General features: G+C 15.9%; 7 protein-coding genes across 7 annotated transcripts; 6 read left to right on the forward strand and 1 right to left on the reverse strand.

The window, feature by feature from the left end:
* Positions 1-306: 306 nt before the first annotated feature.
* On the forward strand, positions 307-922 carry PADL01_1253100 (lysophospholipase,putative; the record flags this gene model as incomplete). The annotated part of the gene is made up of 3 exons (XM_028683513.1): positions 307-324; positions 411-522; positions 732-922. The coding sequence occupies 3 exons, from the start codon at positions 307-309 to the stop codon at positions 920-922; spliced, it is 321 nt and encodes a 106-aa protein (XP_028539684.1).
* A 1,223-nt stretch (positions 923-2,145) lies between these two features.
* On the reverse strand, positions 2,146-2,589 carry PADL01_1253200 (Plasmodium exported protein, unknown function; the record flags this gene model as incomplete). The annotated part of the gene is made up of 2 exons (XM_028683515.1): positions 2,146-2,421; positions 2,524-2,589. 2 exons carry the CDS (start codon positions 2,587-2,589, stop codon positions 2,146-2,148), a joined length of 342 nt encoding a protein of 113 aa, XP_028539685.1.
* A 4,749-nt stretch (positions 2,590-7,338) lies between these two features.
* Positions 7,339-8,479, forward strand: PADL01_1253300 (Plasmodium exported protein (PHISTa), unknown function; the record flags this gene model as incomplete). The annotated part of the gene is made up of 2 exons (XM_028683516.1): positions 7,339-7,473; positions 7,607-8,479. The coding sequence occupies 2 exons, from the start codon at positions 7,339-7,341 to the stop codon at positions 8,477-8,479; spliced, it is 1,008 nt and encodes a 335-aa protein (XP_028539686.1).
* Positions 8,480-11,760: 3,281 nt separating this feature from the next.
* On the forward strand, positions 11,761-12,718 carry PADL01_1253400 (Plasmodium exported protein (PHISTa), unknown function; the record flags this gene model as incomplete). Its single annotated transcript, XM_028683517.1, has 2 exons — positions 11,761-11,904; positions 12,032-12,718. The coding sequence occupies 2 exons, from the start codon at positions 11,761-11,763 to the stop codon at positions 12,716-12,718; spliced, it is 831 nt and encodes a 276-aa protein (XP_028539687.1).
* A 2,749-nt stretch (positions 12,719-15,467) lies between these two features.
* On the forward strand, positions 15,468-16,686 carry PADL01_1253500 (Plasmodium exported protein (PHISTa), unknown function; the record flags this gene model as incomplete). Its single annotated transcript, XM_028683518.1, has 2 exons — positions 15,468-15,602; positions 15,742-16,686. 2 exons carry the CDS (start codon positions 15,468-15,470, stop codon positions 16,684-16,686), a joined length of 1,080 nt encoding a protein of 359 aa, XP_028539688.1.
* A 2,925-nt stretch (positions 16,687-19,611) lies between these two features.
* Positions 19,612-20,702, forward strand: PADL01_1253600 (Plasmodium exported protein (PHISTa), unknown function; the record flags this gene model as incomplete). Its single annotated transcript, XM_028683519.1, has 2 exons — positions 19,612-19,746; positions 19,890-20,702. 2 exons carry the CDS (start codon positions 19,612-19,614, stop codon positions 20,700-20,702), a joined length of 948 nt encoding a protein of 315 aa, XP_028539689.1.
* Positions 20,703-23,540: 2,838 nt separating this feature from the next.
* On the forward strand, positions 23,541-24,159 carry PADL01_1253700 (Plasmodium exported protein (PHISTa), unknown function; the record flags this gene model as incomplete). Its single annotated transcript, XM_028683520.1, has 2 exons — positions 23,541-23,675; positions 23,797-24,159. 2 exons carry the CDS (start codon positions 23,541-23,543, stop codon positions 24,157-24,159), a joined length of 498 nt encoding a protein of 165 aa, XP_028539690.1.
* Positions 24,160-24,224: the final 65 nt, after the last annotated feature.

Here is a 24,224-nt window from a genome sequence, read left to right on the forward strand (position 1 = left end):
AAAATATTTTATGAAAAAAAAAAAAAAAATATACATATAAGTATATAATATATTAATGGAAATTCTTATAATATTATAAAAAATTTGTACATTTAAAAAATGGACAATTTCTTTTTTTTTTTTTTTTTTTTTTTTTTTTTTTTGTAAGCTTTTGAAGTGTAGTTAATGAAGAAATAGAATAAAATAATATAGAAAAAAAAAAAATAATAATAAAATAAATTATATACATATATATTCATACATGTACCAAAAAAATAGACATATGTATAAGATAATCTTTCATAATGGTTGAATATGAGTTATCAAATGAAGAATGAGAATTGTGTAAATATTTAGACGATGGTCCTAAGTTTGGTTCCATTTATAACAAGGATGGTTTCTTATTAAGGAATTATTCTTGGAGTGTAAAGAAAGCTCTTGAGATTATAATATTAGTTCATGGTATTGTGTCGCATATAAGATTAGGTTATTTAAAACATAATGTAAATATAATAAATAATCCTGAAGCTTTGTTAAATGATTGTAATCATTATTATATATATATATATATAAAGATAGTTGTATAGAATACTTTAATAAAAATTGTTATTCTCTTTATGGTATAGATTTACAAGGACATGGATAATCTGATGGATACAATAATTTGCAACTTAATATAAATGATTTTGATGATTTTGAATATGATTTAATAAATTATGTTAAACAAATTAATGACTCTTTATATATTAAAGATAAAGAAGTTAATAGGGATAGAAAACATGATGAGGGAGATATAAATATTGTGAAACCACCTATTTATTTAATGGGCTTATCTATGGGTGGAAATATTGTTTTACGTGTTTTAGAAACATTAGGAAGATCAAAACAATTTCATGAAAAATTATATATAAAAGGATATATATTATTATCATCAATGATTTAACTTAATACATTAGGTTCATAAGATTCACGTAGATTTAATTATTTTATTAAACCTTTAATAAAATTTCTTTCATCTCGTTGTCCATCTAAGAGAATACCATTAGTTAATAAATTAAAATTTCAAAAGCGAATTTTAATGTTATACCTTTTTCAAAAGGAATTTTATCATAAAAATGTATATCACTAACATAAGAATTATTTGGTAATCTTAAGAGCCTTAGAAAATATAAATAACAATATAAATGATATATCTGAAGATGTTCCTTTATTATTTATTTATTTATTCAATAAAGGATTGTCTTTGTTATAATGGAGGTATAGTGTCTTTTTTTGATAGAGTGTATAATAATAATAATAAATAATTATATAGTATATATGATGTGGATAATGTAGTTACTATGGAACCCTTTAATGAAGAGGTTTTTAAAAAAATAATTTCGTGGCTTTCAAAATTCAAGAACAAGAAGAGGAAAATGAATACATACATATTATGAATTAATTATTATATGTTATTTTAAAAACTTCGGCAAACAAAAATATATATATATATATATATATATATATATATATATATATATATATGCATAAGGTTGTATTAATTTTTTTAATTTTTTCTTTATTTTTTATTTTTTTTTTTTTGGTATATATTATTATTTTATTTATTAATTTCAGTTGTTTTTATTATTAGATTATTATAATTTTTTTAAAATTTATTAAAAAAATATATTATTTATTATTTTTATGAAATTTAGTGAAAGGTGCATTTTTACTTTATTATACATTTAAATTTTTTTGAAGGAAGATTTTCAAAAAAAATGTATACGAACATTCTAATTTTTATTTTTAATGTTTTTAAAATGAAGTTTCACATTACGTTTTATTAAGAAGTAAAGGTGAGTAAATAATAAATAAATATAAAAAAAAAAAAAAAAAAAGAAAAAATATATATATATATATATATATATATATATATATAATATAATTAGGACAAAAACGCATATTTTTTTTTTTTTTTTTTTTTTTTTTTTTTTATGAATATTTTGTTTTATTTACATTTTTGTGTATTATTTTAATTAATGCTCAAACATAAAAGAAATGTACATACAAAATAAAAAATATTTATAAGGAGAGAACAAAATTTAAAATAATTATGAAAAATACAAAACCAATTTTTGTGTTCGTTTTTATTTTTTTTTATTTGAACTTCTCATTTGAATAAATATTTTATTGAACATTTTGACTGAACCTTTCTTTTATTTCTCTTGTAACTTCCATATATTTTTGTAACCAACTACGAAATTCCATATTTATTTCTTCATCTTCATTAGTATATAATTTCATTATTTTATCATACAAATCATCTTGTTCGTAATATTCATCTTCTAATCCAACATGCACTGATGAAATATCACTTTCAAGTTCTACTAAGGTTCTAAAATTTCTGTGACTCATACTGTTAATTTGGTTGCATATTTTAGTATTTGATTTTTCATGGTTACCCTAAAAAAAAAAAAATATATATATATATTCAAATAACATATATATATATATATATATATATATAATATAATTTATTTTAAAATATATTCTAATAAAACTTACATCTTGAGTTAATACAAGGATACTCAAAGCAAGAGGAAACGAAATTTTTTTTAAATAATAGAACATTTTAAAAATATTTTTAAAAGGATAAAATAAAGAAAAAAAAAAAGAAAAAAATTATAATTAAATATAATATAAGGATAAGATAATGCTTTTATATAATTTTATATTATGTTATATATAATATAATTTATTTTTAATTGTTAATTATTTTAAGAATATATGCTTTTGGATTAAAATTATAAAAATAATATTTTTTATTTTGAAAAAAAAAAAAAAAAAAAAAATTTATAAATATAAATTTAAAAAAAAATAAAAATAAATTTATATTATTATATATATTTATATAAATAAAAAAAATTCTATAAAATAGTTTTTTAATTATTTTATATATTAATTTATAATAAAATAAAAAAAAATATGAAAGGGAATAATTTTTTGAACGTACATTTTTTTTCTAAAAGGCATATTTATATAAATAGAATAAAAAGAACTACATTTTTAAGAATCAAATATATTAAATGTTAATTATAAATTTGTACTTATTTTTAAATATATTAACGTTAAATTTGTATATAAAATATTATTTTATATTAATGATTATCTGGTTGTACTGAAAGTAAAAATATATTATTTGCAACCATTTTTTCTGCTGCCCCCTTTTTTTTTTTTTTTTTTTTTTTCTTATAATAATAAAAATATATAGTAATTTTTGTACGTATAAATTGAAGAATATCTTTACAAAAAAAAAAAAAAAAATAAAATAATAAAATAATAAAAAATAAAATTTATATCTAGTATTTAAATATATCTTTTGTTTTTATTACAAATGTCAGAAATATTCAGTTAATTATGTACTTTTATTTTACATTATAATTCAGAGATTCTTTTCTATATTCTTTTTTTATAAAATAAGTCAAATAAAAAACGATATTGCAACATATAATATATATATATATATATATTATATTCTTCGAGCATATACCGCAAGGAGTTTAAACTATATATAATCAAATCCTTATTAAAATAACGTATATAATCATCATATATATTCTATATATATTTATACAATATAAATATGAACTTTTAATATATGAAATAAAATTATAATATATAGTACTATAATATATATAAGGTTGTATATATAGTATGATGTTAACGAAATATATTTTTGTATATTTTTATATACTTATAATATTGCAACCATAATAATATTTTATAGATAAAATTAGGATTTCTATAATTTAATTAATCCTCTTTAAAATAAATAATTATTGTAGTTGTTATAGGTACTTAAACTAATATAAGTATACATTTTATAATATATTACAAGCTCATTAATGACATTTGATATTAACATATATATACATATATATATATATATGCTGAAATGTAATTAAAATAGAGATTATCTATAATTATTATAAGTGACATAAAATAGGAATAATACATTTTTTTTAAATCTTAAAATATAAAACATGGTATATTTACAAAGAAATAATTTCATGATAGTGAAAAAATTATTTTTGTTATAGATTAATGATTATCAATACTAATCCAAATTGGTTGTATGTACGTATTACATTATTTGAAAAAATGTAAAAATAGGTATACTTATTTTCCTAGTAAAGTAAAGTATATAATATTCTATGGAAATATTTTATAAAATGATAAATTGGTAACAATATATTCTATATTTATAGATTATGTTTTTATTCAAAAATTGAATATATTATGTATATATGAAAAAGGTTTTAGAATATATGTAAAAAAATGAAAAAGAAAAAAATTACATGAGAAAAAATATGTATATATATATATTATTAATAAAATTTATAGTTGAAACAGATAGTATAGCAATATATTATGTATTAGATACACATAAAAATTATTATATATATATCATTTTTTTGGAATCATTATGTATATATTATGTTGTAAATTGAACAATTATTATATATCATACAGATTTTTTTTTTATATATACATATATAAGAAATAGTTTTTGTTTTAAATATTTATTTTTTTAGACACATATATTGATATATTAAAAATTATAGAGTTATAATATTTTTAATAAATATATAAATATATTTTGATTATTTATATATTCCTTATGGATAAATACTTTATCTTTGTTTAAATGAACATATTTAAATTTTATTAATTCTTTCTATATAAAAAAAAAAAAAAAAAGAAAAAAAAAAAAACATTAATTTATAGTATAATATATGAGAGTGTATATTATAAAATAAAAACTAATTATTTTATTATTAATATTGTATAAATAAAAATCTATATCATATTTTTTACATTTTTTAAGATAAATATTTTCGTAAAAGACAATAAACAATATAGTTATCTCTTATATTTGTAAGGATATTATTTTTTTTTTTTTTTTCTATTCCAAGGAATTATATACTTATAACAAAGGATTAGATTAAACCAAAGAGTATATGATATTTTAATTTAAGTAATAATATGTTTTATTATAATAAATGTTTCTTTTTTATTTTATTACTTTTTCAATGAAAAATCTTTTGATTTAATGAAATAAAGGCTATAAAATGTAATTAAAATTTTAATGGTCATATATATTAGTAGTATAAAATTTATATATATATTATGTGCATAGGGTTTGAAACCTAAATATTTTTAAATATAATATATTTTTTATTAAATTAATAGTATTAATGGATATAGACATATGTAATAATATTTAAATTATTATATATATATTAAATTCCTTTTAGGATCCGTATATATAATCATAGTGTTTTAGATTTTATAGAAAATAAGTTATATTTACATATATTATTATATTATAAAATTCATATAATTGAAAAAAAAAATATATATATATATATATATTATTTTATAAATTATGTAAGACTATGTTTGAATTAATATGTGTATGATATATTTCATTTTGATTAAATAATATGGACTTATCGTTATATAGTTAAAAATTAATTATACCTATTTATGCTTCATTGTATTTTATTATTTATAGTAAAAGTATAATTAAATATTTATTTGTAATAATTTATTGTTTATATTTTTTTAAATATATAATTATTATATAAAATGAAGATATTTCAAAACATTAATATTTTTATTATAATAAATATTAAAAAAAAAAAATAAATTTTTTGATTGTCCTGTATTAATTATTTATATTTTTTTCAATTACATATAAGTAAAATATATTTACATATATAAATACATATATATATATATATATATATATATATATATATATTACAATGTAATACTATTTATTATTAATGTAATAACTCATTTTTTTTAATTATGGATTATTCTTGAAGATTATTATAATTTATTGCATATTTAAAAATATCTGTAAGCTATAGTTTTAATTATTTTTTTACTATTATTATAATATAATTTCATATCAAAATGAATGTATTTTTATATATGAAAAGATATAAAAGATTTTTGTATATTAAATAGAAATTATTTATAGAACATATAAAAAAAAAAATATATATATTTTTATGATTAATATGAAAAATGTTTCATGTATAGTATGATATGAATAAGACATAAAAAGGTTTATAATTTAAAAATTAAACTTTTTTTATATTTACATAAAATATATATTATATAAAAAGATGATTGGAAAGTTGTCTCATTATTTCTAAAATATTAAAAGTGTAATATTTGTATAATATATTTTTATATTTTAAAATTTTATAAATACTTATTTATAAATGTAATATAATTTATTGTATTTTATTGTCATTAAAAATTTACATTTACATATATATATATATATATATATATATATATATATATATATATATTATAAGTATAATAATTTTTTTTTTCTTTGACAAATGTAAATTTACTTTTATTGGTTGTAAAAATAAAACCACTTAAAAATTTTATTTTTAAAATATAAAGAAATTATAATAAGTAGAAAAATGCTAAGTATATATTTTTAATAATAATAATATTTTTTTATATTCTTTTAAAAAAAAAGAACAAAAAAAGAAATAAATATAAAATACAAATTAAAGATAAAGAGTAAAAATATAAACACTTGCGATAATATTAAAAATATATTAATATAAAATTATCAGTTGTCTTATAATATATGATTATAAATTGTTTTATTGAAGTATTCTATGTTGTAATAAAAAAAATAAAAAAATATTATTATATAACATAAGAAAAATATGCATGCAAATATTATTTAACATTTTTTAGATATTCCATATATTATATTATATTAATCATTATTCTTATATATTATCACATTTTATTGCATTATATTAATTTTATAATTAAAAAGGAATGAATATTTACCAATAATATATATATAGTATTTAACCTATTAACAGATAAAAATTAACAACATTTAATCTATTAATTAAGAATAAATATTCTTTACAAAATGGTATTTTTTATTTGAACCATATTATATATTTATAAATGTTTTTTCGTTTTTGTTTTATTTTTATTTTTATTATTTTATTATTTTCTTTTATAGTATTATTATATATATTCCTACTTTAAAAAATTTTTTTATTTATAATTATATTTTTGCATAAGAAGTTTTTTATACTTATAAAAAAGAACAATAATAAAATTAAAAAATATATTATATATTTATTATAAAATTTGTTATTTCGTTTTTGTAATAAAAAATTATTTGTGTCATTAATTTAATAGAAGAAAAAAAAGGAGAAAAAAGAAAAAAGAAAAAAATACTGTCTTTTGTAATTGTTCTTATATATGTTTTGGTAAAAAAAAATATATAATTAATATACTATATATATATAGAATATAATGAATAATAAAACTTCTAGGACCTTTTCCTTTGATTCCATTGATTCAAATAATGATAGAAATACATTCTACCGATCATTTAGATTCGTTTGTTTAGGTGTATGTATTATAGGAACTTTATATCTATCATTAAATGTAAGTTAATAAAAATATTTATTATTATTATTATTATTTCTTATTCTAAAAGATTTCAATTTTGAATATTTTCTATTTCTAACATAAATATATCACCTTATTTTATTTTATTATTATTTATTTTTCTTTATAGAATTCATATGAATGCAATACATCTGAAGCAATACAATTTAATAATGTAAATTCAAGAACATTAGCTGAGGTAAGCGTTTTAAATGCGCCATCATTAGGAAATGAAAATTTTAAAAATCGTCATGTAGAAGATACAGATAATATGAGAAGTTGCTGTCAAAATGATGATAACACAAATAATGAGGAAAGTGAAAATAATGAAACAGAAGATAGCACAGATGATATTGATAATAGACGACAATTAAGAAAACAACAATTATATGATGAAATAAATACTTTAACAGCAATTCCATCAAATGAACATCTTTTAAAATTATGGAAACAAACAATAGATGTATGTACAGAAGGATTACAATCTGTAAGAGATGCATTAGGTGAATATAAAGAAAAATATGGAGAAGGCTATGAAGATATCAGAAGGAATGGAACTAAACCAGACAGAACAGATTATCATAAGGAATTTGACCAAAGATTATCAATTCATCAAGATTATTATACGAGTAAATTTAATGCTTTAATTCAAAAAGACCTAACAGTTGAAGAATTAAGATCCTTTATCCTTATATTTATAGGATTTTTCCATAATTTGATTGATTATCTTTTTCATAGATATAAAATTAAATATATGCAAGTAGGTATGCCTATACCAACAGAAGGAACAGTTAATGAAACACCAGCAGAAAGACGAAGACGCCAAATAGAAGAAAAACTTGAAGACAAACTTAGAGAAAAGATTGAAGCGTATCCAGAAGAAAAAGTTCAAGAAAATTCTGAAGAAAATATTGAAGAGAATCCGGAAGAAAATATTGAAGAGAACCCAGAAGGAAATTCTAAAGAGAATCCTGAAGAAAACATCGAGGAAAACCAAGAATAAAGAAGAAGAACTAATAATATATAATTAATAATAAAATAAATATAGTATATCGATTTGTAATACATTAATATATATATATATATATATATATATATATATATATATATATAGATTGAAATGGAGAGAATCATATTTATTTTTATGGAAAGAAAGAAAATTTTATTTACATTTATTTATTAGTATTTGTTAGCTATTTGTTTTTTATTTTGATTTTTTCTAGAACTATTCTGTTCAATTATAATTAATTTATTTCTTTATAACGTTTATACTACCAAAAAAAAAATTAAGAATAATATATATATATATAGCAATGCAAAGTATGCATTATTTATTTTATATTTATTTAAGCAATCATAAAAATATATTATTTAAATTAAATCTTATATATTCCTAAAATATTAATCTGAAACGGATATATATATATATATATATATATATATATATATGTATAGTATTAAATATATTTAATTAAATTTAATTTTGTAGTATTAAATTATTGTAATTAATTATACAAATTGTTCCTTATAATGTTAAAATCATTTATAAAAAATAAACTATGTGAATAAAAAAAAGAGAAAATTATTATCATTCACGTTTTTATTTGTATATAACAAAATGAAGGAACAATTATATTATGTTTCTTATGAAAGTGTGTATAATAGGTATACATATTTTCAATAAAAGGAAAAAATAAAATAAAAGTATATGTTTTTATTTTGTTTTTACCTTACTTACGAAACGTATTTTGAACATATATATATATATATATATATATATATATATAAAGGTATTATATAATTATATGGGATATAACATAGTGAGGCTCAATGAATTACAGATATATGATATATCTTTTTTTTTTTTTTTTTATATATAGTAAAAAAGTGAAATAAGAAAAACAATGCTATAGTATAAAATATAGTATTTTTTGTTCTTTTCATTTTTAGAATATAACATAAAGATGTTATGAATTAATAAATAAAATATTTCAAATATAGGAGTGAACAATATATACATTAATTTGTAAATAGGCTGATTTCTCTAATATATTAATTTGTTTTATTTAACAAATAACATTAATATATAATTTGATTTTTTGAGAAGACCTGTTTTACGTTTTAAATAAAGAAAAAAAAAAAAAAAAAAGAAAGAAAGAACATATGTTAAAATAATTACATTTGCTTTTATGAAAATTGAAGAATATAATAAGTGTAAATATCTTCAAAGTGTATTTATCTGATATGAAAAAAAAAGAGATTAGGTATAAAAAATGAGTTTGAATGTCCAAAATGTACCATAAGAAAAATAAGTAAATGTTTCAAAAATTTTATTCATTATGATAAAAAAGAAAAAAAAAGAAAAATAGGAAATAATATAAATGAATTTTGAAAGAAGTCAAAGGTTTATAATATATTTAACTAATACTTAATCCATTAATATATTAAAAAATGTTAATTCATATTATCTGTTTTTAATTAATTATTTTTATTACTGAAATATAATAATAATAATAATAATAATAATAATAATAATAATAATAATATATATATATATATATATATATATTTTGTTATTTAAAATTTTAAGAAATACTAAAATATAGTTGTTTAGTAAAATTAAAATGAAATATTTCTTTTATTTATTTTGAATATTCTTTCTTTATTACTGTATTTGAAAATAAATTCATTTATAGATTTCATGGTTGCAGAAAATTATACATATATAATAATTTATCCATAATTTATTTATCGATTTAGTAAATAAATATAAATAAATATATATATATATAGTATAATATTTTTGGATTTGTACGTTTATTTCATTTTTTTGGTGTAGCGTACATAAATTATGAATATGATATAAATATATAATATCTGTTATTTTTATTTAATATTGTCAAATATCTATATGTCTTTTCACATATAAGAAGCTAATTATTACAAATATATTTGATTCGAAAAAAAAAAAATGAAAAATTTCTTAATATAATGTGATTTATATTGTTGTTTTTTCTTAATTTATATATTATATATATATATATATATATATATTTTCTCATATTAATATGATAAAAGAAAAAAATAAAAATGTTTATTTTATATGTTTTATATAAATGTAAAATTTTCGATATTGTTTATTATAATATTTGAAAATTAATTATATTAATTTTATAAACATAAGAAAAAAAAAAAATAAATAAAATAATAAAAATATAAAAAAAAAAAAAAAAAAAAACCAGTACAACGCAATAAGAGATTTATTTTTAGAAGCGATAATAATTTTAAATATATATATAAATAGAAATAAATAAGTACATACATGCATATTATATATGTATGTATTAAAGAAAAATATTGTATTAAAAAGAATACGTGATTATATATATAGCGTATTGTATATATAAATATAATATTTAGTATATGTTAATTTATTTATATTCGTCATTGTATGTTTGTTTTATATTTATATAGCAACGTTTTTAATTATTTTTCATTTAATTTTATTATCATTAATTAAAAATAAATAAATTATAAAAAGGAGGTATTCTTTTTTTTAAGAAAATATAAAATATATATGTACAACAAAAGAATATATGTCATAAAAAAAAATATAAAAAAAAAAAAAAAAAAAAAAGAATAAATATATCGGGTTTTCATTTGTTATAATTTTTAATAAACATTTTTCTTAAAATGCATATTTTATAATATAGAAAATAAATATATATATATATATATATATATATATATTAAGATAACATAATTCTATATAATGGTATATGCTTTTAATTTTTTTAAAAAATTTATGTACGTTATAAATATTAATGAATATTAATATATGTAAAAATATATACATATTTTATCTCTTGATAAGAAACAACGAATTATATATATATTATTATCCTTACATTATTTAATTTATTCAATTGTTGGTTTTTACTTTATTATATATATATTTTTTAAGTAAGATTATATATATATATGTAGTTTAATAGTTTTATATATTTAATGAATATACTTTTATATTGTCATAAATAAAATATATATTTATAAGTAAAATGGATATGATAGAATACACATTCTCGTAATGTATGTATTTATTTATATTTTTATTATAAAATGTATATGTCATAGAATATTTATTAATTAAATTAATAAGAAAAATGTTTCATAGATAAATAATTAATTTGCTTTTATTGTTATATTAATTACGTTTATTTGTATGATTTTATATAAAACATTGTATGATATTTTTAATATATTTATTAAATATATATTTATAAAATGTTGATAGGAAAAGTTGTTAATTTTTATTCATTGTATGATAATGATAAGAAAAGGGAAAGAATAATTCATTCCTTTTGGAATTGGATTCGGATTATAAATATATCAATATATATTATTATTAATATATATATGTCAATTAATGTAAGTTCATTAGAATATATATTATTTTATTTTCCTTTTTGAAATATATATATATATATTTAGAATTAGTTATAACTAAAAGGAAATATATATATTTATATTGTCTTTTTTTTTTTTTTTTGTATAGGAAAATGATATAAATAGTAACTACGTATTAGCAACATGTAATAATATAAATTCAAGAAATTTATCTGAAGTAATGAGAAAAAATAATTTAACCTTAAATGATAGAAATTTAAGTAATAATATAAAAGTTAAGAGTGACGATTCGAAATATAAGAGAAGTAGTCATATTAGAAAAGAAGTACATAAAGATGAAATAGATGAAAAACAAAAGTTCAATAATAAAAACTTAGAGAAAACGAATGAGAAGACAAATAAAGATTCAATAAAAAACATAAATCACTATAGATTATCTAAAAGTTTAACAAGAGAGGAATTATTCCAGGTTTTAAATGATATTGAAGAATTTCCATCTCACGTAGATCTTTTTAACATATGGAATCAAACACTGCGTATAAATAGACACACATTAGATATTTTATTAGAACAGTTAACGTTGCATTTAGAGAAGGATTTATGTCACTTTGATTATGGTACTCTTAGAGATTATGAAAGGTGTCATGATATATGGGGTTATTCAGCGCATCATATTTTAACTCTAACATCTATTATTGAAAAGGAATTTACAAAGAATTTTCATTTATTATTAAAAAAGAAAATTTCAAAGAATGATTTTAGAAACTATATATCTTCCTTTTTAGAGGAGTTTGAAAAATTGTATATTGAAATTTATATGAACTATAAAAATTAACACTCAAATTAAAATATAAATAATAATAAAATTAAATAAATAAATCAATTAAATTTATATGGTAATTTTGGTTTAACTTTTTTTGAAGTAAGATAATGTGTACTTACTCGTACATTGGTGTTATAAGAGAATTATTTTGAGTTATATATAAATCATATTTACTAATAAATATTATCAATACAAAGCAACTGAATATTTTTTTAATTATATCTTATTTAAAAAAAAAAAAAAAAAAAAACAATATATTTATTTTTACAAAGAATACTTTTGATTTTTTTGATACTAAACCCTTCATTACAATTTAAGTTATTATTTTCTTCGACTTTTTATTAAATCATTAAATATATATATAATAAATAGTATTTATATAATTTTAAAAATATAGGAATAATTGTACTAAATATATATTATATTTTCTTTTTTATTTTCTAAAAATAAATATATGTATGAATTCGTGTAAAAAATAGGTTAAAGTACGATGGTAAGTGTTGTGAATTAAAATTATATTTTCAGTATGAATATTATATAAGGTTATGCCTTAATATTTCTTTAGAAATTATAGTATTATGTAAAAATTTCAATTAATATCTTTATTATGCTATATATATTATTGTTATTATTTATAAATTTTGTTCTTATAAAATATAAAAATGAGAATAACCTAAAGTTATATTAACAGTGATGTTATATATTTATGAATCAACTAAATAAAAGAAAGTGTAAATAATAATTAATTTATTTTTTATTAAATTATGAATAAGGTAAATATTGAATTTTTGTAAATTTTATTTTTTTTGCGTGCATATATTTTGTAATTTATTTTGCAGCATATATATATATATTATTTTGTTTATTTTATAAATTATATAAGACTAGGTTGTTCGAATTAATATGTATATTATATATTTCATTTTGATTAAATAATATTGTCTTTATCCTTTTATTGTATTTTATTATACATAGTAAAATTATAATTAAATATTTTTTTGTAATAATTTATTGTTTATATATTTTTTTAAATATATAATTTTTATAAATTGAAGAAATTTCAAAACATTAATATTTTTATTATAATAAATATTAAAAAAAAAAATTTATTTGATTTTCCTGCATTAATTATTTATATATTTTTTTAATTATATATAAGTTCAATATATGTACATATATAAATACCTACACATATATAACAACGTTATATTTGATATTATTAATATAATAATTCATTTTTTTTAATTATGGATTATTCTTGAGCACCATCATAATTTACTGCATATTTAAAAATATCTGTAAGTTATAGTTTTAATTTTTTTTTTTTTTTTTTTTTTTATTATTAAAATATGATTTCATTATAAAATGGATGGATTTTTATAAGAAAAGATATAAAAGTTTTTTGTATATTAAATAAAAATTATTTATAGAACATATATAAAAAAAAAAAAAAATATATATATATATATATATTTGTATGATTAATATGAAAAATGATTAATGTATATTATGATATTGAATAAGATATAAAAATGTTCATAATTTTAGTATTAAATATTTTTAAATATACATAAAATATGTATAATAAAAATAGTTGTTTGAATTGAAGTTTCATTATTGTTCTAACAAATTAAAAATGAAATATATGTATTATATATTGTGTATTTTAAACTATATATATATATATATATATATGTAACATAATTTATTGTATTTTATTGTTATTAAAAATTTACATATACATAGATATATTTATATATATTATAATAAAATAATAATAGTCTTTTTTTTTTTTTTTTTGACAATTGTAAATTTAATTTTTATTGATTGTAAAAATAAAACCACTTAAAAAATTTTTTTTTAAATGAAAAAAAAATATAATAACCAGAAAATAAGTATATATTTGTATGCTAATAATATTTTTATATTCCTTAAGAAATAAGAATAAAAAAAGAAATAAATATAAAATAAAAATTATAGATAAAAATAAAAATAAATATAAACAATTTCCATAATATTAAAAATATATTAATTTAAAATTATCATTTGTCTCATATAATTATGAGGTATAATTTATTAAAATATTCTCAGTTCTAATAAAAAAAAAAAAAAAAAGGATAATAAATAAATACATTATTATATAATATGAAATATGAAAAATATTGCATGCATATATTATTTAACTTTTTTTTTTTAATAAATTCCATATATAACATTAATGATTCTTTTTGTTATCATATTTTATTGTATCATGTTGAATATTATATAATGAAAAAAGAAAGAATATATAACAATATATATATAGTATTTAACCTTTTAACGTTAATTGTTAAAAACTTAAAAGATCTTTCAATCATAATAAATTATGAATAATTAATTATTCCTTATAAATGGTATTTTTTATTTGAACCATTTATATATTTATATATTTATAAATATTGTTTTTTCCTTTTTTTTATTATTTTATTTATTTTTTTTATAAAGTATTATTATATATTCTTACATTTAAAAATTTTTTTATTTATAATTATATTTTATATAGAAGGTTTTTATATTTCTAAAAAAAGAACAAAAAATAAAATTAAAAATATTACATATTTATTATAAAATTGGTTATTCATTTTTGTAATAAGAAATTATTTGTTTCATTAATTTAATAAAAGAAAAAAAAAAAAAAAAAATACTGTCTTTTGAATTTGCTCTTATATAAGTTTTAGTAAAGAAAATATATAATTAGTATACTATATATATATAAAACATGATGAATAGTAAAATCCGTAGGAATTTTTCCTTTTATTCCATTGATTCAAATAATGATGGAAAGACTTTTTACAGATCATTTAGATTTGTTTGTTTAGGTGTATGTATTATAGGAACTTTATATCTATCATTAAATGTAAGCTAATAAAAATATGTATTATTATTTATTTACTATTTTTTTTTTTTCTTTAATTTTTTATTTTTTGTATATTTTCTATTTATAATAAAAATAAATCATCTTATTTCATTTTATTTTATTATTTTATTCTTTATAGAATTCATATGAATATAATACTTCTGAAGCAATACATTTTAATAATGTAAATTCAAGAACATTAGCTGAGGTAAGCGTTTTAAATGCGCCATCATTAGGAAATGAAAATTTTAAAAATGGTCATAAAACAAATATTCAGAATACTAGAAGTTGCTGTCAAAATGATGATAACACAAATAATGAGGAAAATGAAAATAATGAATCAGAAAATAGCACAAATGATATTGATAATAGACGACAATTAAAAAAACAAAAATTACAGGATAAAATAGATGCTTTAACATCAATTCCATCAAGTGAACGTCTTATGAAATTATGGAAACAAACAATAGATGTATGTACAGAAGGATTACAATCCGTTAGAAATGAATTATCCGAATATAAAGAAAAATATGGAGAAGGCTATGAAGATATCAGAAGGAATGGAACTAAAACAGACAGAACAGATTATCATAAGGAATTTGATCAAAGATTATCCATTCATCAAGATTATTATACGAGTAAATTTAATGATTTAATTCAAAAAGAACTAACAGTTGATGAACTAAGAACCTTTATCCTTATATTTATAGGATTTTTCCATAATTTGATTGATTATCTTTTTCATAGATATAAAATTAAATATATGCAAGTAGGTATGTCTATACCAACAGAAGGAACAATTAATGAAACACCAGCAGAAAGACGAAGACGTCAAATAGAAGAAAAACGTGAAGACAAACTTAAACAAAAGGTTGAAGAGTATCCTGGAGAAAACGTTCAAGAGAATCCTGAAGAAAATTTTAATGAAACAAAAAAGAAAAAACACAAAAGAAGAAAACACAAAAAAAGAAAAAACAAAAAAAGAAAAAACAAAAAAGAAGATGTTGAAGAATATTTTGAAGAGAACCACAAAGAAAACGCTGACGAAAACCCTGAAGAAAACATCGAAGAAAACCAAGAATAAAGAAGCATAACTTATAATGTTAATTAATAGTAAAATAAATATTATATATATATTTGTAACACATTAATATATAGATAGAGAGCGAGTGAGAGAGAATGATGATACTTTTATTATATTATATTTTTTTTTTTTTTTGAAAGAATGAAAATTTTATTTACATATATGTATTAGTATTTGTTAACTCATTTTTTTTTTTATTATTATGATTATTTCTAGAACTATTCTGTTCAATGGTAATTAATTTAATTCTTTATAACAATTGTACAACGAAAAAAAAACTTAAAATAAAGTATAATAATGAAATATTTATATATATATGTATATATTTATATATATATGGCAGTACACAATATGGATTATATATTATATTCTTATTTAGGATAATCGTAAGAAATTATTATTTATATTAAATTTTAATTATTCTTAAAATATTAATCTGAAAAGTATATATATAAACTGTTAAAAATATATTCAAGGAAATTTAATTTAATATTATTACATGATTGTTACTAATTATATATATTGTTTCTTATAATCATAAAACAACTTATGAAAAGTAAAATATGTAAAAAAAAAAAAAAAAAAAAGAAACAATTATTATAATGAAGGTTTTTATTTGTATATAAAAGATGAAGAAAAGATAAAATAATATTTCTTATTAGAGTGTGTAAAATGTGTATACCTATTTTAAATAATAATAAAATAAAATAAAAGTATATGTTTTTATATATTTATTATTATTTTTGTTGTTAGTTATGAATTGTATTCTTTTAAAACATAAAAATGAGAATAAATATCAGTTATATTAAGAGTGATAGTAAATATTTACGAATCAAGTAAATAAAAGAAAATGTAAAAAAAGAATTATTTTTATGAAATTAGGAATATTATAAAAATTTGAATTTTTGCGTGAATATATTTTGAAAATTTAGTTTTCAATATATATATATATATATATATATATATATATATATATATATATATCTATATATATATTATTTTGTTTATGTTATAAATAATGTAAGAACATGTTGTTAGCATTACTATGTACATTATGTATTTCATTTTGTTTAAATGATATGGACTTCTCGTTTTCTTGTTAGAAATTAATTATTCCTATTTCTTTTTTATTGTATTTTATTATTTACAGTAAACGTATAAATAAATTTTTAGTTGTAATATTTAATTGTATATATTTTTTTAGATATACAATTTATATATTATGAAGAATTTTTAAAACATTCATATTTTTATTTTAATATATATTAAAAAATAAATTTATTTGATTGTCCTGCATTAATTATTTATATATTTGTTTCATTTATAGACAATTAAAATATATATACATTTATAAATATACACCTAAATATATATATAACAATGTAATATTAGATATTATTATTGTAATAACTCATTTATTTTTAATTATGGATTATTCTTGAATATTATTATATTTTACTCCATATTTAAAAATATCCGAAAGTTATATTTTTAATTATTTTTTTACTATTATTCTAATATAATTTCATTACAAAATGAATGGATTTTTATAAGAAAAGATATAAAAAAATTTTTGTATATTAAATAGAAAGTATTTATAGAACATATAAAAAAAAAATATATATATTTTTATGATTAATATAAAAAATGTTTCTTGTATATTATGATATGAATAAGACATAAAAATGTTTATAATTTAAAAATTAAACTTTTTTAAATTTACATAAAATATATATTATATAAAAAGCTGATTGAAATGTTGTCTCATTATTATTCTACAATATTAAAAGGGTAAATATATGTATCATATAATATAGTATATTTTAAATTATATATATATATATATATATATATATAATATAATTAATTGTATTTTGTTTTCATTAATAAATTTACATATATATATATGTAATATATTATAATAAAATAATAATAATTTTTTTTTTCTTTGACAATTGTAAATTTACTTTTTATTGATTGTAAAAATAAAACAGTTTTAAAAATGTTATTATTAAAATGAAAATATAATAACTAAAAAAATACGTATATTTGTTAGTAATAATAATATTTTTATATTCTTTTAAAAAATAAGAATAAAAAAGAAATAAATATACAAATTAAAGATAAAAATAAATATAAACCTTTTGCGATAATATTAAAAATATATTAATTAAAAATTATCAGTTGTCTCATCACATATAATATAAAATATTTTTTTGAATTATTCTGCGTTGTAGCAAAAAAAAAAAAAAAAAAAAAAAAAAATATATTATTATATTATATAATATGTGACATATGAAAAATATGCATGCAAATATTATTTAACATTTTTTTAGATATTCAAAATGTATTAATGATTCTTCTTAAATATAACATTTTATTGCATTATGTTGAATATTATAATGAAAAAGGAAAGAATATTTATGAATTTATAATATATATAGTATTTAGCCTTTTAACTGTTAAACTAAAACATCTTTCAATCATATTATTTAAGAATAAATATTATTTACAAATGGTATTTTTATTTGAACTATAATATTATAAATGTGGTTTCTTTTTATTATTGTTATTATATATTTTTTTAGCTCTTTAAAATTTTTGAGATTTATAATTATATTTTATATAGAATGTTTTTATATTTCTAAAAAAGAACAATAATAAAATTAAAAATATTATATATTTATTATAAAATTTGTTATTCATTTTTGTAATAAAAAATAATTTGTGTCCTTAATTGAATAAAAAAAAAAATTAAAAAAACGTAAAACAAATAATTTGTATATTTATTAAAAGTTTTATATTTTATTCATTTAAAAATTAAAAAAAAAAAAAAAAAAAAAAAATTCTGTCTTTTGAATTTATTCTTATATTTGTTCTGTTAAAAAAAATATACATATATTAATACTATATATATAAAATATGATGAATAGTAAAATCCGTAGGAATTTTTCCTTTTATTCCTTTGATTCAAATAATGATGGAAAGACTTTTTACAGATCATTTAGATATGTTTGTTTAGGTGTATGTATTATAGGAACTTTATATCTATCATTAAATGTAAGTTGATAAAAAAAAGTATTATTATGTAGTTATTATTTTTTATTCTAAAATGTTTCAGTTTTGAATATTTTCTATTTATAATAAAAATATATCCCCTGTTCTTAATGCATTATTTTTTTTTTTTTTTTTTTTTTTTATAGAATACATATGAATATAATCCTTCCAAAGTAATACAATTTAATAATGTAAATACACGAACATTAGCTGAGGTAAGCGTTTTAAATGCGCCATCATTAGGAAATGAAAATTTTAAAAATAGTCATGTAGAAGATACAGATCATATGAGAAGTTGCTGTCAAAATGATGATAACACAAATAATGAGGAAAATGAAAATAATGAATCAGAAAATAGAACAAATGATATTGATAATAGAAGACAATTAAAAAAACAACAATTACAGGATAAAATAGATGCTTTAACATCAATTCCATCAAGTGAACGTCTTATGAAATTATGGAAACAAACAATAGATGTATGTACAGAAGGATTACAATCTGTAAGAGATGCATTAGGTGATTATAAAAAACACTATGGAAAAGGTGGTGAAGGTAACAGAAGAGGTGGAAGTACAAATGATAATACAGATTATCATAAGGAATTTGATCAAAGATTATCAATTCATCAAGATTATTATACGAGTAAATTTAATGATTTAATTCAAAAAGAACTAACAGTTGATGAACTAAGAACCTTTATCCTTATATTTATAGGATTTTTCCATAATTTGATTGATTATCTATTTCATAGATATAAAATTAAATATATGCAAGCAGGTATGCCTATACCTGTAGAAGGAACGATTGATGAACCGAAGAGGAGAAAAGAAAAACGCCAAAAAGAAGAACGAAGTGAAGAAAATCTTGACGAAAACCCAGAAAAAAACATTGAAGAGAACCCAGAAGGAAATTCTGAAGAGAATCCTGAAGAAAACATCGAGGAAAACCAAGAATAAAGAAGAAGAACTAATAATATATAATTAATAATAAAATTAATATAGTGTATAGATTTGTAATACATTAATATATATATATATATATATATATAGATAGATTGAAATGGAGAGAATCATATTTATTTTTATGGATAGAAAGAAAATTTTATTAACATTTATTTATTAGTAATTTTGTTAGCCTATTTGTTTTTTTTTTGATTTTTTCTAGAAACTATTCGTTGATCAATTATAATTAATTTATTTTTTTAATATGTATGTCTACAAAAAAAAAAAAAAAAATTAAGAATAATATATAATAATATGTTGGCAACACAAAATTAATTACCTTATATATGTGTATATTTTATTTAGGACAATCATAATTTATTATTTTAATTAAATTTTATTAATTCTTAAAATATTAATCTGAAAAGGATTTATATAAAATATTAAAAATAGTTAAGTGAGTTTAATCTTATAGAACTAAATGATTATGACTAAATATACATATTGTTTCTTATAATCTTAAAAAAACGTATAAGTAAAATATATAAATAAATAAAAAAAAACAATTATTATCATGAACTATTTTATTTGCTATAAACAATGAAGAAATGATAATAGAATGTTTCTTATTTACAGGTGGGTGTAAATATGAGTATACTATTATAAATAATTAATATAAAAAATTTAAATAAAATAAAATAAAAAATACAATAATTTGAACGATGGTATATATTGGTTAAAAATTATATTATATCTATATGAATTTTCTTTGAATCATATGAAAATAAGGACTACAATATATATATATATATCTTATTTTGTTTATGCTATAATTTATGTAAAACTGATTTTTTCGTATTACTGCGTACGTTGTGTATTTAATTTTGGTTAAATAATATGGTCTTTATCGTTTTATTGTTAGAAGTTAATTATTCCTATTTCTATTTTATTATTTATAGTAAACGTATAAATAAATTTTTAGTTGTAATATTTAAATGTTTATATTTTTTTAAATATATAAATTTTATAGAATGAGGAAATTTTTAAAATTTAATATTTTTATTATAATAAATATTGAAAAAAGTATTTATTTGATTATTCTGTATTAATTATTTATATTTTTTTTCAATTATAGACAAGTAAAATATATATATATATATATATATATATATATATATATATATATATATATATTATATATATTTATAAATATACACCTACATAGATATATGTTATATATATATATATATAAATGTAATAATAGATATTATTAATATAATAATTCATTTTTTTTTTAATTATGGATTATTATTGAACATCATCATAATTTATTACATATTTTAAAATATCCGAAATGTATAGTTTTAATTATTATTTTACTTATTATTATAATATAATTTCATTACAAAATGAATGTGATTTTTATAAGAAAAAATATAAAAGATTTTTGTATGTTAAATAAAAAGTATTTATATAGAACATAAAAAAAAAAAAAATTATATTTGTATCATTGATATGAAAAATGTTTCATATATATTATGATATTGAATAAGACATAGAAATATGTTCATAATTTAAATATTAAAAGTTTTTAAACATATATAAAATATATATATTATATAAATAGTTGATTGAAATGTTGTCTGATTATTATTCTATCATATTAAAAGTGTAATATTTGTATATAATATGTTGTGTATTTTAAATTATTATATATACATATTATAAATATAATATAATTTATTGTATTTTATTATCATTAAAAATTTATATATACATATATATATTTATATATATTATAATAAAATAATAATAATTTTTTTTTTCTTTGATAAAGGTAAATTTACTTTTATTGATTGTAAAAATAAAACCACTTAAAAATTTTATTTTAAAAAAAAAAAAAAAAAAAAAAAAAATATATCTAAAAAAATACTACGTATATTTTTAATAATAATATTTTTTTGTAATATTTTAAAAAAAAAGAACAAAAAAAAGAAATAAATATAAAAATAAAAATTAAAGATAAAAATAAATATAAACAAATTTCTATAATATTAAAAATATATTAGTTAAAAATCATCATTGTCCTTATATAAAATTATATAATTATAAAATATTTTATTGAATTATTCTGAGTTGTAATAAAAAAAATAATATATATATTATTATATAATATGACATATGAAAAATATGCATGCATATATTATTTAAAGTTTTTTTAGATATTCCTTATATTTATTAATTATTATTCTTATATCCATTTTATTATATCATGTTTAATATTATAATGAAAATAGAAATGTATATACCTATATATTTATATATATAATATATATATATATATAATAGTATTTAGACTTTTAAGTGTTAAAATTTTACAACATCTTTCAATCATATAAAATAAGTATAATTATTCATTACAAATAGTATTTTTATTTGAACCATATATATATTATAAATATTTTTTCCTTTATTATTATTATTATTATTCCTTTTATATTATTATTATATATTCTTTCCTTTTTAAATTTTTTTTATTTATAATTATATTATATATAGAAGTTTTTTATATTTCTAAAAACGAACATTAATGAAATTAAAAATATTATATATTTATTATAAAATTATTTATTCATTTTTGTAATAAAAAATTATTTGTGTGATTAATTTAATAGAAAAAAAAAAAAAAAAAAAAGTACAATAAATAATTTTTTTATTTATTAAGAGGTTTATATTTTAGTTCATAATAATAATAAAAAAAAGAATAGAAAAATATTGTCTTTTGAATTTGTTCTTAAATATGTTAAAGTAAAAAAGAATTTTCAAGTATTAATACAATATATATAAAATATGATGAATAATAAAATTCCCAGGACTTTTTCCTTTTATAACTTTGATTCAAATAATGATAGAAAGATATTTTATCGATCATTTAGATTTGTTTATTTAGGTGTATGTATTATTGTAACTTTATATTTATCATTAAATGTGAGTTAAGAAAAATATATATTATTATTTTTTTTTTTTTTGGTGTTTTAATTTTCAATATTTTCTATATAAATTTCAAATAAATCATTTTTTTTTATAAATTTTTTTTTTTTTTTTATAGAATTCATATGAATACAATACTTCTGAAGCAATAAAATTTAATAATGTAAATTCAAGAACATTAGCTGAGGTAAGTGTTTTAAATTCGCCATCATTAGGAAATGAAAATTATAAAAATCGTCATGTAGAAGATACAGATAATATGAGAAGTTGCTGTCAAAATGATGATAACACAAATAATGAAGAAAGTGAAAAGAATGAATCAGAAAATAGCACAAATAATGTTGATGATAGAAGACAATTAAAAAAACAACAATTACGTGATGTAATAAATGCCTTAACAGAAATTCCATCAAATGAAGATCTTTTAGAATTATGGAAACAATCAATCGATGTATGTAAAGAAGGATTAGAATCTGTTTAGAGATGCATTGGTGAATATAAAAAACAATATGAAAGGTTATAAGGTAATAGGAAGAATCTCTCTCC

This window comes from Plasmodium sp. gorilla clade G2, assembly GCF_900097015.1.
Source record: "Plasmodium sp. gorilla clade G2 genome assembly, chromosome: 12".
Classification (NCBI taxonomy): Eukaryota; Apicomplexa; class Aconoidasida; order Haemosporida; family Plasmodiidae; genus Plasmodium; species Plasmodium adleri (nom. inval.).